This window comes from Clinocottus analis, unplaced genomic scaffold (genome assembly GCF_023055335.1).
Source record: "Clinocottus analis isolate CAN_PGR_092001 unplaced genomic scaffold, fCliAna1.0.p SCAF_11, whole genome shotgun sequence".
Taxonomy (NCBI): Eukaryota; Metazoa; Chordata; class Actinopteri; order Perciformes; family Cottidae; genus Clinocottus; species Clinocottus analis.
The window spans coordinates 15,623,869-15,641,770 of NW_027175832.1; the positions used below are offsets into that span (position 1 = coordinate 15,623,869).

A 17,902-nucleotide genomic window follows, 5' to 3' on the forward strand; every position below is an offset into this window, starting at 1 on the left:
ATGAAAAAGTGTGATGGAAGTTTTGGATGCTATCATCTGACAAGCAGTTCTGAAGACTCATATTAGCAAGTTTAGTCGCCGTCTGTGGCTGACCACTGCCTGTAGTTGTTGTGGTGTAGTTGCACTATTAGCTCTAGCTGTTCCATAGAAATATTCACACCTCCAACCAATGTAAAGTCACCAATTAACCTCGACTGGGTGTTTTAGCTTTGACTGTGGAAGTATGCACACGCAGGTACGAGGGGGCATTAAAAGTCCTGCATTGTAAAAAAGCTCAATTTTCACGTATTCTTTTTATTATTGCGCTGGTCTAACTGCGATATCGATACTTGAAAGCGGTAAAAATTCTGTAGACACGCTATGAGGAGCATTTAAGTTTTTAGTTCAAACCCAAATTATAAGAATTAACCTGGAATTGAGCATGATGTTTCTCCTTTAACTGGAAGAACAATCACAATCATTTATTGGCCAAATACATTGCACACACAAGGAATTTGACCGGGTGAAATTGTGCATATCAATGAAGATAGAATAAAAGAATACAAATATAATAAAAACAAGGCAAGGCAACAGCAACTCATTCAACTGTCTTTGTCTGTGCTCATTTGTTCAAGGTTGACTTGGTGCCCTTCTGGATTAGCTTGCCGAGCCCAACTGTCCTCCTGTTATTGACTATAAGCCCGCACCCTTTAAAACCACATTGGTAATATTTAGTTGTGTCTGCGGAGAAGTATTTTACAATGAAACCTTTTGAAACAAGTCATTTCCAGAAATATACCAAAGAGTAATTATTTAAGAAGCTCCCGCATTTCAGATAAAAAAAGACAAAGTCAGCAGTCTGAAAGCTTCTTTGTTGTAAATATTAGACAATTCTTCCTCCAGTCAAGTTGAAGTAAACAAGAACAAACCAAACTGCAACGTTCCCCACCATCTGTATGAATCATGCTGGTCTGCTCCAACCACAATTTGTTTCACATCTGCTTCCTCTCTTTACACACGTGTCCAAACTCATGGAATCAGAACTATTTATTGTCACATACAAGGAATTTGGTGTGTGGTGCATAACATCAAACAACAAACAGTGCAGGAAACAGGAGCATATTCATTTTACAATGAAATGTACAATATCATATAAAATCAAAATAAAGTGCTCAGACAAACAGATAGCAGTACTAAGTGTAATGTGAAGTGACAAGTGTATTGAAATATAATGTATCAAGGGACGTGCAGGGGAGTGACCAGTAGGAGATTGTCGGGCTCTGTTAATGAGCCTGACTGCTGACGGGAAGAAACTGTTTGTGGGCGTGAGGTCTTGGTACTGATGGACTGCAGCCTCCTGCCAGAGGGAAGGGACACGAACAGTTGTGTCCATCACCGTCTGGCACCCTGCAGCCACCGCCAAGGACAAGGGCAGGCTGCAGCTCATCATCCATTCTGCTGAGAGGGTGATTGGCTGGAATCTGCCATCCCTCCAGGACAGGGTTCAAGGAATAGATTGTAGCCGACCCCACTCATCCTGGACATAAATTGTTTGAGTCCCTTCCCTCTGTCAAGAGGCTGCGGTCCATCGGGATCAAGACCTCACTCCACACAAACAGTTTTTTTCCGTCAGCAGTCCGGCTCATTAACGGAGCCCGGGTCCCCACAATCACCTACCGCCCACTTTGCTGTGGCAGAACACGCGTCCGAACATGTTCTCCCGTTCCCCCAGCAAGTGGCTTTAAACCATAAGATTGGTTAAGGTTTGTGCCTCTAAAATGTGTATAAAGATAAATGATAACCATCAAAATCAAAAAGGAATGTTGTGCTATGTACTACTTGTTCACTATGCGCATAGACGATTACTCAAGACATTAGCTCCTGGAGTATGAAACTAGCACTTCTTGTTTCTCACATTGTCTGTTGTATATTATGCAATGACACGTCCACGTCCAAACATCTTTTGGGAACATGTACAACAATGAAACTGCCAAATGTGCAAACATAAGCTTTTGGGTTCCGGTTTTAAATCACGCTTTGACGTTGGAAGTATAAAGAAAAAGACACTAGACCAAAAAAAAAGTGATGACGACATGACGAGACGGGATGTGTCAGTTCTCTCAAGATTGACTTCCAACAATCATTCGCACAGCTCTTACATCCCTTGTGAGCAATGCATGGATAAAGTCTTCAGCTGTGAGACGTCTCAGACTAATACTGACGATGAAGATAACTTGGACAGCCTTTGTGCTTCTCATCCAAACATTACAATGTTTGGCTTCAGACGGTACAGTATTAACAACTTTGACTTTTAGTTGTTGGTGAGATTGTGTCGATATGCACTTTACTGTATGTGAGACTGTTGTGTTATTTACCATGTGTCATGAGTCATGAGTGATAAATACATTATTTTCTTCTTGCAGTTTTACTTATACTTATTTTTTGCATATATGGGACATCAATATAATTTTGGTGTAATTATTTCTTTTTCAACAGATTCACCATTTCAACTAACTAACAAAGACACTGGTTTTTGTTTGGTTAAAACAAATAACAACTGCAATGACATATGTTGGACGACTGGTGATCGACTTTTGGTTCTGCAAACAAAGAAGTGCCTGGGAGTCCAGGGGAAAAGTGTGGGAAGTGAAATAAACCTCTACGATTGTGACGAAAAGAGTGACCTCCAAAGGTGGGAATGCAAGAATGGAACAGTGCTCGGCCTCAAAGACCAGGAGCTTTACATTGAGCTCACCGCAGATACCACAGCAGTCCTCTCCAAAACAATAGGGCCCAATAACCACCTCACAATTTCAGGGACATCCAACGGCGCTTGTGCAAGAACATACAGAGGTACAGTATGAAATAGGTTGTTGTTTTAAAGGACTTGCTTTGTCCACACTAAATCATGACCATTTTCACTGAATGTCAAGGACAAAAATTGAATAATGAAGTCAAAATTAGACATAATGTTTTAAGGGAGATGATAAGGTTGTGTTAAGTTAAAATAAGGTATATCACTGAAGATATAAATGTTCTGAAACTAATCTTTGCATCATGCCCTGTTAGAACTCTTTGCAATTGATGGAAACGCTGCTGGACTGCCATGCATGTTCCCCTTCCAGTACAAAGACCAGTGGTACTCAGACTGCACTACGATCGACTCTCCAGAAAAGCGTCTTTGGTGTGCGGTTGAAACTAAATATCAAAGTGAACGCTGGGGTTACTGCCCGAGTACTTGTGAGTACTGCCTGTACAAATGGATGTGGTTTTAATACTGCTGTGGGATAATGCCATGTGTACAATGCTGCTGTGTTGACTTCATTTTTTCAAGCTTCACATTCACTGAGACAGATTACTCAGTGAAAGGAGTTGTCCTGAATTTTGTTTGCATTTTGAAACTTCTTTTTTTTATTGATTGATTAGATGAAAATATACCCTTTTGCATGTTTCGCCCCTCCCCTGCTGCGTGTGGGTGGAGTTTTCCCGTAGTCAGTGTCTCAGTCAGTCTATTACAAATCCTAAAGTACCATATTTATTAGGTGACTTGAACATATACAAATAGGTGACATGCAAATACATGACATTTTAAAAAAAAGTTTTACGTTGATTCCACTAATTAAGGCAAGCATACAGAAAAATGACTTTAAAATATTTCCCCTAGATTTTCAAACTTCGAAATGGGTCGATTTGACCCGCAACATACCAGAAGGTTTAATGAAGACATAAAATACACAGGCAGAAAGTGAAATATTTGGAAGCAAACATAACAATATAAACATATTTTGTTTGCTCATAGCTAAAGAAGGCTGGACTATACACCCAACAACAGGCGCATACTACCAGCTCAACACACAGTCTGCTGTGAACCAGCCCCAGGCTGAAGCCAGCTGCAAACAGCAGGGTGCCTCCCTGCTCAGTATCACCGATCCTCACCAGCAGGCTTACGTCACAGGTAAGGTGACACTATACTATACATTTGATTTATAATAGCACTCTTAATGAAGAATATTTTCTGTATATATATATCTTAGCATTACCAGCATTGATATATCTGAATGTTGGCGTGGAAACAATTGTGTTGTCAAAATAATTGGGAACTTTGAGCCCGACTAACAATTATTGACATGAGGACAGACCTGTTATCTTGTCATTTGTGTTCATCATTACCCCAACAGCACTACTAGGTACAGGGGGCAATATGCTGTGGATTGGTCTGATCCTGGATCCAGAACATGGTTGGATATGGTCCAACGGGAGGCCATACCGCTACCTGAAATGGGACTCAGGTAGTTTTGAACTTTTTTCAATTCAGTTATATTATAATGGTAATATCTTAATAAACATTTTCAAAGAACTATCTTTTGAAAAAAACAATAGAATCCAGTACAGTGTTCACTGTGACACTTTGTGGTGTTACGGGGTGTTATGAGCAAAAATAAAACACATAAAAGACAAATCTGAGAGCTGATATGAGGCTGTTTGCAAAACCAACAATGTCAAGTAACCATTATCTTGTTCAAGGACATCCACTTCCTAATCCGGGACACAACTGTGCAATTGTTGATCCTGCTGTACAGTACTCCTGGCAAAGTTTACCTTGCAGCAAGAAACTTGGGTACATCTGCTACAGTGAAGCGGCCGAAATACTGCCTGCACAAGGTGAAGAAAATAATAGGGTTTATTTGACATTCTCCTAGAACTGTATAGCTGCACTGTATACTGTATCTATCACTCAGTTCATACTGATTTGTTCTCTCTGTATGATCAGCTGGTGTGACAGGATTTTGTTCAAAACCTTGGATTTTCTACAATGGCCACTGTTTCCACCTTAATCGCATTCAGAAAACATGGCCTGATGCTCAGAGAGCCTGTCATGATGGAGGAGGGGGCCTGGTCAGCATCAGCAATGTGGAGGACCAAAGCTTTATCATCTCTCAACTTGGATACAGTACGTAAAAATGAAAGAAAATACCAAATGTTGTAGTTTGTTGAATGTTCAATCAACAATCATTCAATGTCATGTGCTGAGATGAAGATGACAGATGCTGTTCAGTTATAGACGATGGTCTAAACAGCTTCCCAATAAATGCAGCCAATGCAGCTAATGGTGCTAACAGTACAAACTGTGTAAACAACAGCAATAGTGCTGACAGAGCTAACAGTATGGACTTGTGAAGGAAGAGAAAGGTGGGTGGCCGGACAACATGAATAAGGCGACGAATTACAATTTTCAATACAAATTTGCCTTCTGAGGAACCGCGACTAAACTGTACATCGCCTAAATGTACAAATCAAAGTAACTGTTAATTGTGCTCAGATTATTAACTGCCACTGAGGCTTGATAGGTAAATCCCTTTACTATTAATATTGGCCAACTTAACAAAGCAATATCACAATCACAATGGGCTACCACTTCAAAAAGTAGCGGTAGCCTAATGCGCTTAACGAGACAATACTAAATTAAACAAGTGCCGTTAGCTAGTATTTAGCTGGTGTTTGACTCATAGAGTTGGAATTCCATTCATTGTTTTTACTCCTAATTCGTTCCCTGGCTCCCCTGTCGATATGTCCTCGGGCAAGGCACTTAACCCCAAATTTGTCCTGCACGATGACATGGAGTTTTAAAATGCTTTGTGTGACGTTTTAAAGGTTTTCCAACATGCATGGGAACCCTGATAAAGTTAATCGCAGACAGGTTACGGAAAGATACTTTCTACTGTCCATCTCTGCAGATTCCACTGATGAGCTTTGGATTGGACTTAATGACAGGAAGACTGAGAGGCTGTTTGAATGGAGCGACCACTCTACTGTCAGTTTCACTAGCTGGGAATTTGGGAAACCTGCTGTCTCCACTGACATAAAGGATTGTGTTCTCATCAGGGGAGAGGTAAGAAGCATCATGTGTTGGTATAGTGCACATATGTGTTTCTGCACATAACATACACTTGAGAAAACGTTATCTAATGATGTACTTTAATGAGATTTGTCAGACAGCAAAAAAACTAACTGTGCAGGTAACTTAATTGTATATGTGTTGAATTGCATTGTCAACTATGTCTGTATCTACAGTATTATGTGAAATTAGTTGGTTGATTTACTTGTGCATTGACTGTCGTACCTTCCAGCTCATCTAGTCTCCACATAAACATTTCACGGTACTTTGTCGCAGAATGGGAACTGGGCTGACCGTGTGTGTGAGGAGAAACGAGGCTCCATTTGTAAGAAGATGAGTGCCTCAAAACCCTCTGGAGATGAAGTGCAGCAGGATGAAGGCTGCAAAGCTGTGTGTTAAGTTTGTATTGTTATTTATCTATTTAAAAACAGTTCTCACTGGATCGACATGAGTTACACTACAGTCTTTCAGTGTAGTGCCTGAACTTCAACCTAACCTAACGTTGATCTCCCAAGCGCTCTTTGCATTTTGGTTTGCTTTTTCAACCAAGACCAAGACAAACACCGAAAAGGCAACTGAATATTACACTCAATGGTGAACAGAAACACAGCTTCAAATGAATGCTATAATGTTCTTACTTATTATTTTATAATAATAATAACAATAAAACTATGTAAGGGTTGTATGTGTTTCAACACGTTGTAGAGTTCCCAGAGTGCTTAAAAACTGCAGCATTAAGCAAAAGTTATATCTTCATAATATGTTATACTGCATATAAGTTTAAATGTATAATGTTTTTGATTCTTACTTCACTTTTTCCCCCAACAATCCAGGGGTGGATACGATATGGCTCTTACTGCTATTTTATAAGTATACAGACCAAAACGTTTAATGAAGCCAAAGATGACTGCAAGAGCTCAGATTCTAACTTAGCTGATGTTTCAAATGGGTAAGAACTCATGTGATATGTTTAGTGTCACACTACTTTTTATGAGCCTGAATACATTGACATGTACACAAAGAATTGTAACAGAAAAAGAGACCCCACGCTCCTAATTGTGTAAACATTTCCAGGCTGGACAATGCCTTCCTTGTCAGCTTGGTGGGTTTGAGAACAGAGAAATACTTCTGGTTGGGTCTTTCAAATCAGAAGAACATTGATCAATTTGTGTGGGCCAACACAGATTCAGTGAGGTATACTCACTGGAACGCTGAAATGCCAGGTATGGAGAAAGGTTCAACTCCATCTTTAAGATTTGTCCAAAAGTGGAACCACAATTTACTTTTTCCCCATTTCTCCCTCGACAATGCAAGGTCGCCAACGGGGCTGTGTTGCCATGACAGCTGGGTTTTTTGCTGGCCTCTGGGATGTGCGGCCCTGCACCAATAAGGAGAAATACATCTGCAAACACCTGGCAGAGGGGGCCGCTTTAACTCCTGCACCACCCATTGCCAACCCTCCCACGTGTGTAAAGGGCTGGAAACTAATTGAACTAAGAAACTATTGTCTTAAGGTGAGCCATGAATGACAAACATTTTGTTTTGTTTGGAGCTAGGCTTCAGTATTAGGTCATATGAGAGGATTATCAATTAAATGAAACGATACTTGTCTTCACACATCCATAATAACAAAGATATTCAATTATGCATTGCCTGTTAAACGTTTTGTGCTACATTCAGTCTTTCTTTTTTTTGTAAATCTTCCCTTTCTGCATCTTGCAGATGGATAGTACTGTTTGTTGCGGGGTAGAGGGTGTGTGTGTGCTCTATGACTTTTAAAGGCCCACATACAAAAAACTGCAAGGACATTAAAACACTGTTTGCTTGTTGAGTCACACAACCCAATTATGTTGAACCTCTTTATCTTCTGGTCAAGGAGTTTTCAATATTAAAAAAGAGGACCTGGTTTGAGGCCAGAGATTACTGCAAGGTCATTGGAGGAGACCTGCTCAGCATCCACAGTGCTGAGGAGCTAGATACGATAGGAAGAAGGTATACTATGACTGGTTACATAACACAATTAAGAAAATACAAAACTGGTTGCAGTAGAAGTTCTTCAACAAGTTTGACATATATCATGAATACAACAATCATATAATATAATCATTGTCCATTATAGGCACGAACAATTATGGATTGGGCTAAGTGCTCCTGACTCAGTCAACGGTTATGTGTGGAGCGATGGATCGCCAGTGAGTGAACAATTTTCTACTTCAAAAACCTGGGAATGAGTTAGCATTTTGGCACTTCCCTCGTATCAAAGTTTTTGGTTAGCCGGCTAAAATAAGGTATGTGGCTAACATATGCTTAAGATATTTTAACATTTTGCTCTATATTATAAAATGTCAGTAAAAACCCCTCTTGTGAACTTGAAGCTTGAAATTCTCTGAAAAAAGGTATCATATAACTGTGTTTGTCACAGAGTTTATTAGCTTATTATCTGCAACAATTTAAATATCCAATGGGAGAATCCCATTGGCTTTTTGTCAAGGGAACCAGTGCAATGCTAACTTCAAGGGCTGTACGTCATCCCTGCCTCTCTTTGTAAAAATATGAATTAAAATTTGTTTTTTGGGTAACCTTTTGTTTACAGCTGCAGTTCCAACGCTGGAGAGATGGAGAGCCAAACAATAAAAACAATGTGGAATCTTGCATTGAAATCTACTACGGGTCATGGAGGGATGTGCACTGTGAAACTTACAACAACTGGGCGTGCCAGATTCCTGCAGGTAAAATTAGGGAATGAAAACTCTTCAAGAGTATGGCACTCTTTTTTTTTTTTTTAACCTTTATTGAAGGTTATTCAAGCCAGCTTGACCTTCCAATAATATCTTGCTCAAATGTTTTTAGGTCAGCGCTGTCTACTATCACACAAGAATTCATTTTAGGAGTAGAAATTATTATTAATAAATTAATATTCCTCACTACTTACAGGGGTGACTCCAAATCCAACTCCAGACTATGTCGCTCCTGGTAAGTGGGCCAATTTTTCGATGCTACTACATTTAAAACATCAAAATGATTCTTTTAGCCCAAACCTCATGCACTGGTGAACAAGTTAGAGGATCACCAAAGTCAGTCCAAACGTTTTCAATTCATAGCAAGCAGAAAACAACAAAAATATGAACCTGAAAGTGAACTGTAATACATAACATATTTCTGAAATGTTTTCAGACTACAATAGGACCTCTGACGGGTGGCTAGTATGGAACGGGGCTCAGTATTATATTGGCAGACAGTCGAGGGCCATGGAAGAAGCTCGTAGAGACTGCCAAAAGAAGCATAGTGACTTGGTAGTTATCAACAGTGAAGCTGAAAGTGTCTTTTTATGGAAACAGGTGAGAAGTGACATTTATTCTTCATTACTGACGTTGATTCCTGGCCATGGCATTTAAACTCAGAACATTCTGTAATGTAGGTACGGTTCCACTGTGCCTCTTTCTGTTTGTGTGCAGGTGTCCAGAAATCATGGGTCTTACTGGATAGGCTTGAACGTAGATCTTGATAAAACATATAGGTGAGTACGATTTAATTTATGGAAAGGGATTAGCAGTACACACAATTAACGGTATGGCCTATAGGTTGGATTTTTAGTCAGAGTTCTGTACATTTTTGGTACATTAAAGAAAACAAAGAACATGCATGAAAAAACTTTTGATTTGACTTATTTTAAATGATGAACATTCAACAGTGCTCATTTGTCATAACACTTTAACAGTAAAGGCACTCAAATACTGATTATATATATATATATATATATATATATATATATATATATATAGTAACTGCAGTAATGTAAATGTCACCCAAATTCCCACAGGGATCAAAAAAGTATTGCTGATTCTGAAATAATCCTTCATAAGATTCAGACCCATTGATAAATCCTATGGGCATAGTTTATGCTTGGTAATCCAAGGTAGGCACAACATACACATGTAAATGTATGACATAAATCATGTGCTTTGATTCTGTATCGTCTACAATTGTGTGTGATAGCATATACACATCAATAAATACTCGATTGCATTAGTTATAGAGGCGCAATAGTAATCTGCAGTCGGAGGCTGCCTGGAGGCTGTGGAGATTATTGGTTTTGATAATTATACATTACATGTTTAAGTGTAACCCTTCAGTCCCCAAGGTCGTTTTGTGGGTTGGCCATTGTCTGCCAACCTCTTTCGCATTACATATACTCAAAATAAAAATGAACAGAGCAAGATAAGAGGTAACATGAAAGCAGCACCTTAATTTTTTCTTTGAACAAAATCTAGTTGATTTTACGACTTGAATTTGAAAACAGAGCTTATTCTAGATTTTTCAATATAATAATTTATAATATACAAAAACATACAATTAAAGATTGACAACATAGATAATATATTTGATGGAATAAGTAAAGTGCCAAGTGGTTTGGCCCGCTGCTCTTCACTGCTATTTTACTGTCTAACAATCATGGACAACTAGATTCAAATTGTGAAGTGCTGACTCAAGAGCGTGTCAAGTGTCAAAACGGATTACTTTTCAGATTAATTTTGAATCTGATATTATTGTGTTCCAAAAAGTTGGATGGATGGTTCTCCAGTGGTGTTTCAAAGGTGGGATGAAAATCAACCTTCTTTCCAACGCAATGATGAGAACTGTGCTGCCATTACTACAAGTATTGGTGAGTACCTTATTAAACTACTACGGCAATCTACAGCATACTTTTAGCATAATTTTCATAACTAATTAAATAAGTAACTAAATCAGAGATTTAATTTCTTTCTAATTCTCTTCATTAAATATGTGTTATTGATTTACAGGGTTCTGGCATGTTTACAATTGTGGACACGAGCTCAAGTACATTTGTAAACGCAGTGGCTCCCCACCTCCAAGCGCCACTGTAGCGCCAACAGTTCTTCCAAAAGGTGGCTGTCCACAAAACTGGAAACAATTTGACTCAAAGGTCAGAGGTCACTTTCATTTTGTAATAGTTGGCAGACTGGGGATACAACTGATGTTGTATGAAACAGGCCCTCAATCTTACAAATTATTGATCTATTTGTGAATAAAAAATGAGCTGCTTTTTTGAGATGACAACAAACTGTTAATTTTTCCAATATAGTGTTACAGCATCATTAATAACCAGAAGGAGACGTGGCATGGAGCAAAGGCACAATGCAAAGGAATGGGAGGAAATCTGGCTTCAATTGGGTCGAGAAAAGTGCAAGGTTTGTTTTACTTTGTACGTGGCTATTTTCCAGAAAACCAATTTAAGAAAACTCTGTATTATTTATTTGATCTGGGGAACAAATAACAGTTAAATGATATGCTTGATATGTGTAACATTTTCAGTTTTATTGACTGTTGAATTGGCGGAGGCACCTGACACACAACTGTGGATTGGTTTGTTTAACGTACGTGGCAGTTCATTTCTCTGGACTGATGGCCGACCAATGCGATACAACAATTGGGGAAATGATGTAAGTGGACATAAATAGACATGAATCATAATGATTGAGAATATGCTGCACTTAAAAAAAACAACACACATTTAAAATGACTTTAAGTGTTACATGACTCTTTAAATTAGTGTTGGGATTCATGTTTTGAATCGTCATTGTTTGCAAAACACTTTGTGCATATTGCTAAATATATATATTATAAATTGAATTTTCATTCCAGTTGGACCCAAGGCGATATGATGATGATTTTTCACCGCAACGTCATCAAGAGGTAATGAACATTTAGATTATTGTTTTTTTTGTAAAGATATTTAACCTTCTGAGCCCCGTTGCACCCCAAGTACCCCCAAAACCTGCTGCACCCATTATCAGACAAGGAAATTCTAAAAAGGGTGAAGTTACGTTTCCTACAATATCTTCGTAACCACAACGTTCATTAACTTCATTTAAATTACTAAAATACAATAACTTGTGGAAAGAGATCTATTCGAACAGAAAAATAAAAAAATACCGTTAAGTTTGTGTAATTACATAAAACCCGTAAGCTCAAAAAACTTGCCGTCACTTTTTCGAGCAAAAGTTACTTTTCACCTTTCTGTTAATAACTACACCTCAGAATGGATCTCAATAATAATAAACACATATATGTTACTGCGCACGTAGCTTTTCCCATGTGTATTAGTACCTGAAAAGTCCAAGTTATGCCGGGATGTCTCGTTTTCAAACGCCTCCAGTCCTGCAGTTTCAAAGTGCTGTAATTCACTTCCTGGTTTTCGTGATGCGTTTCAAACGCGTCACACATTTTAAGGCGGGATTTCCGCAGATTTTGAATACAGGCTTCTACAAGTCAGAGCATGTTTAGGCATAAAGCTTCTAACTTTTCCATTTTTGAACCGAACGACACAGTTTTTTTTGACTAAAATCGTTAGTAAGAGGCCAAGGCTTTGTTTGATTGTGAATTCTGGTTCTTTAGGTTATTATCTTTCCAAAGAGCGGTGTTTCAACTCTGTAGGTTGTTGTTTAGGCCTTTCAACGTGGAGTTGAAAATACTCAGGGCGGCTCAAAAACACGTTGTTGTGAGAAAAAAAATTTGGTCATGCTTAGTGTTTATAGTAATGTTCCAAATTTAGTACTTTTATTTTATTTTTTTCACAAACAAATTCTGAAAAAAATGATATAAAATAACACAAGTATTAGAACCCATTTGGGGTTGATATCACGACTTGAACACAGACCTGCTAAATTCTCAAAGGCTCGTTCCCGTGTGGGGCACTTTGGGGCTATCTCTTCAACAATAAATTGAATATATAAAACAAAAATATCCTTTTAGATGTACAGTATATTGTTCAAAAAGTATTGGTTTTGCTCATGGGTGGTGGTGGTAATTAACAAATGCTGTTACTGCTTCGTGACTCATATTTTGCAAATGAGTCATGCATAGTCCGCTGGACCGTAACATAGATTATTCTTTACCTGATCAATGCTGTGTTTCACCAGAAAGCATGTGTTGTGATGACTATCAATCCCACCATTGGTATTGGGAAATGGATAAAAAAGTCCTGCAATGACACCAATGGATATGTCTGTCTTCGAAATCTTGGTGAGCCTACCCTCTGATGTTTCTCTGGAATGCATTTCCTATGATTAATATATGTCATCAGATGTTCTATATATTCTGTATTTCCCTTATTGACAAAACACAACATCATCAGCTAAGCATCAACCCACAAGCATCACACGCTTGAACAACACATATTTTAGTGTATTGTATTTTAAGCGCAGGCTTTTTCAAACAGGATTGTTATTTTTATATGGGATACGTGAGTAATTTCATTTTTTTTCAGAAAAGAAGGAAAATAATAACTACACTACTAATGGAGCCACTGAGGAACAACTGAATTTGTCTAACTTCTCACCCGACACAGATATATCTCTCCCAGACTCCCCTGAACCAACAACGACCGACTATGTCAAAATATTCAATGACTCTTTCAAGCATGTTTCTCAACAAATGGACTGGAATGCAGCCAAAATGCACTGTGAAAGTGATGGTGCCAAACTGGCTAGCCTGCGAAACCAGTGGTCACAGGCCTACGTTGAGCGTCTGGGGTTGAATGTCAAAGGTCCGATGTGGATTGGAATTAACAAAATGGAGGTACGGGACAGAAAGTTTCTCAAACTGAAGATTCTTAAAAACGATGTAGTGTAAAAAATATTCACTTAATTTATATTATTGATGGCTTTTTTTTGTCCGCGATGTAGCATATAATCATGATAAAGCAGCATTGATGTACTTATGTTTTCAGATTAGAAAACATTTAACAGACTTTTCAGTGTTGGAGACCAGCTAATTGTAAGGAAGAGGACAATGTTCCTGTATGAACTTAAAAAAAAAAAAAGGTTATAAATTTCGTTGATAAAAATATTATATTATGCTGTATGCAGTTTGATCAATCTTTGCTTTCAGACTAGTGGATACTTCAGATATATTGATGGCTGGCGCATGACCAAAACCAATTGGGGTAGAAGGGAACCAAGAGGAAACCTCGCTTGTGTGTCTGTGGATGTCGAAGGAAAATGGAAGACTGCTGACTGCAAACAGAAAATGAGCAGTATTTGCATGAAGACTACAGGTGAGACTCATGTATATTTTAAATCCTACCTTTACCTGTTTGACGAATACTTACAATTGTGGCGAGAAGTGAAGGCTATGTAGTTTATAGTCGGATATCAACTAACCGTCAGGGCACGACAACACCACTCTAGGAATTGCACCTGCAAAGTTTGTTGTTTTGAAGGACTTGCCCTGTAGTATTCGGGACTCAGAGGGCACTCAGGTTCATTATATGTGAAGTAGATGGAGACGTGGTGCGAGTACAAAAATAATCTTGTTCTTAACCACAGATTATATTAAATACACACTACTAATAAAAGAGCCTTTCTTCTTTTTCAAACCAGCAGCAATCTTCTGAGGTGAGCAGGTTAGTGGGAACCACTTTGTGGCAACGCTCCGCTCAAACCCAGCCAACAGTCCCCTGTGACAAGGGAAATTTATATTGTAATAATAACAATAATCAAGGGGTTAGGAGGCCAGGTAATGCTGGCACTGGCGGCAATATGAGCAAGACGCCGTCACTAACACAAGGCAACAAAATCAGGAGCTAATGGGAGCTCACCGACACAGATCTGCAGGTGAGTCTCCGGAGCAGGAGGAGAGGAGTGGTCTGCGACCACGGCGGAAGTCCAGCAAACCGGAACACGCGGTTGACATCAGGGGCAACGGCATCCCCGTCACATTTATATGATGCCCACCCACCATGATTGGGGGCTTTTTAAGGGGCTTTTAATTAAAGAGCTAAAAAAAAAGAGAAGCTAGGTCAAAAGCTACCGTCTGCTACACAGTCATAATCCTTTTATTCATGAGGCGATGTTGTTCTCTTGTTCTACGATTGTCAAATAGGTGCTTAATTCAGCACATTAGAATTTAAAGCAGGCACCATACAGGTAGTTGATTTAACTGTCATGTATTTATCTCTCATTCACAGATGTGCCTCCAACAGAGTCAAGTGCTTTTCCAGGACATTGCCCTGCTGACCCAGAACAAACAAGAAACACAAACCAGATTACCAATTGGCTACCATTTAAGGGTTATTGTTACCTCTTTATCACAGAAAGGAGTGAGTGGCCAGATGCGTCTGCTCAATGTCTAACACATGGTACGTATGGATGGACTAAACGATATTTTAAATCATTCAGCTGTGTTTAGCTTCAACTAAACACCCACTCTTTTCTGTTTGGTTGTGTGTAAAGGTGCACATCTTGCCAGCATTGAAGATCCCTCTGAGCAAGCATTCATTCAAGACAATATTGGATTGTTTCAAGACAGCCAAAACTCATTCTGGATCGGCTTGTATAAAACTCACAAAGGTATGTGTTTTTGATCACTTTACAGCAGTTGTCAGCAACAGCAATGTAATGTCTGTAGTTTGCCAGCCGGGTTAACAGATGATTGAAACTATTTCCAAGTTTTAGTCATGATTGTTGACATGATCTGCAATCGTTTGTTCTCTTAAACGGCTGAATGATATGTCACTTTAAATGTTGCCGCCGCAAGGGATTGTGGGTCGCCATTATCTCCTTTCCTTTCGTAAAGGCAGTTCCAATGTTAAAAGAGCTAAAAAGGAAGCAAGAAGCTTCTTTCCTTTGCGTTTAGATAATTCGACCGGCACTTATCATGGCAGATACTTAGATACTTCTGGGTCATTTCACTCAGTCAGGAAGGCTCCTAACCAAAAAGGACTCTTCGACTGCAGCCATAGTGCCAAACCTCTGAGGAATTTTCACCAAAGCTCTGCAGTTGCCCGACAGAGTTTTAGCATCTTTCTACTTCTTTTGATTTTATGGCCACAATGCATCTATAATTGTCCTAATTTTCTGCAAAAGGCTGTGATAAACCTGGTTGTGAACATAGTGGAGCATTAAAGGAATACTTCACCCTTGAAATAACAATTGTCTATCAATTTCTCGCCGCGTTTAGCTTTGAAATTATGCCTCCACAAAGATCTTACAATCCGAAATCTGAGTGAATCCTTGATGAATTGCAGTAAATTGAGGCTATGTTGAACAACAGCAAAACTATATCAAAATATCTGTTCGAAAACTTTTATTTACCCAGTTGTATGACCAGTCCGCCGTTAAACTTTCCCCACTCGTCACATACTGGCGCCAGATCAGGACTTCTTGGCATCATCTTCCAATGCACAGGGTAGAAAATACTTAAATAGGCTAAGGAAAAGATCAAGATTTGGGTTAAATTAAAAAATGCGAGAAAAAATACATTTTCATCAATAATTCAAGGTAACGTAATTGATACTTAAATGGAAATTTTAAGGGTGACGTATTCCTGCAAGCAGGTCTAAAGTGATACATTTCCAGTCAAAACAGGGCTAAAAAGAGGCTAAACTTAGCTAGACACACATAATGCTCATGTTACTCTGTTGTTTTGCTGTTTGACAACTGTCTGCTAAAGTGTTTCCTCAAAACAACTTTCTAAGGCTTTACAATACACAGTACACAAACAACCTAATCAAGGAAATGTTAGGTTAAACAAGCTCATTTGTCAAAATTAAATGTTGCAAAATCAAGTAACAAATTCAAGAAATACCTTTTCTGGTAATAAATAAATGAAAATAAAACACAAACTGGGTTTCTATTTGTCCCCAGACATTTGGAAGTGGTTGGATAGAACTGCCATGGACTACACTAACTGGCGTGAACCTGAACAAAATCCCTCCAGCTATGGATTGATTAACACTGCAGATGGGAAATGGACTACAGGGACTGGGTGGTATAACAGAGGATACATTTGCAAATCTTCTAAAAGTGAGATCATCAGACTGTTTTAATTAAAGTGACAGGAATGTGTAACACATCGTGATGAATCAAAAACACATTAAATGAATTGTTTTTGAATAATTAGATACGTCTTTTGTAAAGTTTTTTTCTTTCATGTTTGTTATCTTTCTAGCATTAAGTGAAGCACTACAGACAACTGGTAAGTTACATCTATTTATCCTTTTTTATTTGACAAATTTCCTTCTGGCTCATTATCCACATGTTGAATCTTTACAGTAAAGCCAATGGTGCATCCTCAAGGCCGTGGCAGCATTTTGGCAGTTGCGCTGGTCGTTACTATTATTGCCGTAGGAACAGCCGTCGCCTTGTTTCTCTTCAAGAGGTCTGGACGCTGCTTGCCTACACCTAAAAAGTCATCTACCTTTAACAACCCACTCTTCTCCAACTGTGAGCAGTCACAACCTGATGCCAATAAACTGGTAGCAAACGCAGAGGAGGACCCTGGCTCTGCTATAGCTATGTGATGTAAAGCAGAATTCATTGAATTCAGTAAAGCTTTAATTCGCTTCAACTATTCATGTTTTTTTATTAGCATTTGTGTGTGAGTGTTTCCACTTCAAGTTCACCACTTCTCAGACAATATATTGTACTTTTGTATCCTTTACATGTATCTGCTGGTTCTGGTTACTGCTCATCCGTCAATGTTTTACATGTAAAATAAAGATGGAATCTGGATTAATGCATTATGTATCATTTTTTAAAGGGAAAAACAGACCCCTTTCAGAAATGCATTTACTTATAGACTTAATCTGATGACAATTGAACATCTCCTGGCTCATGTTTAAATAAAAAGCCTGGTAAACTCCATCAGATTAACTTGAATTGCCTGATATCAGGGGGCATCGCAAACACGTTACACTCCCAGGTTAAACAGAAATAGAACGTAAAAAGAAATCACATCTTGATCTTCATAAGTTAAGCACAAATACAATCTGTTTCATGAACTACTGTGAAATGGCCACTTTTAGGTCATGGGGGACCAACAGACCTTCTGCGAGCAGTCGACTAGACGAAGCAATAAATGCAAAACATGCAGATACTTTCAAAGTATCTAAAGGACAGAAGTGAGGACAGAATCTACAAAAGAAACTGAAGGTAAGTACATTTGAAGACTTTTGCAGGGTTTGTCATGAATGACGAGATGGTCAAAATCGAAAGAAGGTGTAGA

General features: G+C 38.7%; 1 protein-coding gene across 1 annotated transcript; it reads left to right on the forward strand.

Moving 5' to 3' along the window:
- The first annotated feature begins 2,160 nt into the window (after nucleotides 1-2,160).
- Nucleotides 2,161-17,407, forward strand: LOC137782102 (macrophage mannose receptor 1-like). The gene is made up of 31 exons (XM_068571207.1): nucleotides 2,161-2,266; nucleotides 2,476-2,832; nucleotides 3,049-3,219; nucleotides 3,779-3,934; nucleotides 4,158-4,268; nucleotides 4,504-4,641; nucleotides 4,751-4,930; nucleotides 5,715-5,869; nucleotides 6,152-6,265; nucleotides 6,709-6,824; nucleotides 6,950-7,098; nucleotides 7,190-7,389; nucleotides 7,752-7,867; nucleotides 7,995-8,067; nucleotides 8,469-8,604; nucleotides 8,810-8,848; nucleotides 9,050-9,213; nucleotides 9,331-9,392; nucleotides 10,438-10,538; nucleotides 10,678-10,820; nucleotides 10,980-11,085; nucleotides 11,210-11,337; nucleotides 11,540-11,590; nucleotides 12,817-12,919; nucleotides 13,245-13,474; nucleotides 13,787-13,952; nucleotides 14,865-15,035; nucleotides 15,130-15,246; nucleotides 16,543-16,701; nucleotides 16,847-16,873; nucleotides 16,951-17,407. Exons 1-31 carry the CDS (start codon nucleotides 2,203-2,205, stop codon nucleotides 17,196-17,198), a joined length of 4,251 nt encoding a protein of 1,416 aa, XP_068427308.1. The 5' UTR covers nucleotides 2,161-2,202; the 3' UTR covers nucleotides 17,199-17,407.
- Nucleotides 17,408-17,902: the final 495 nt, after the last annotated feature.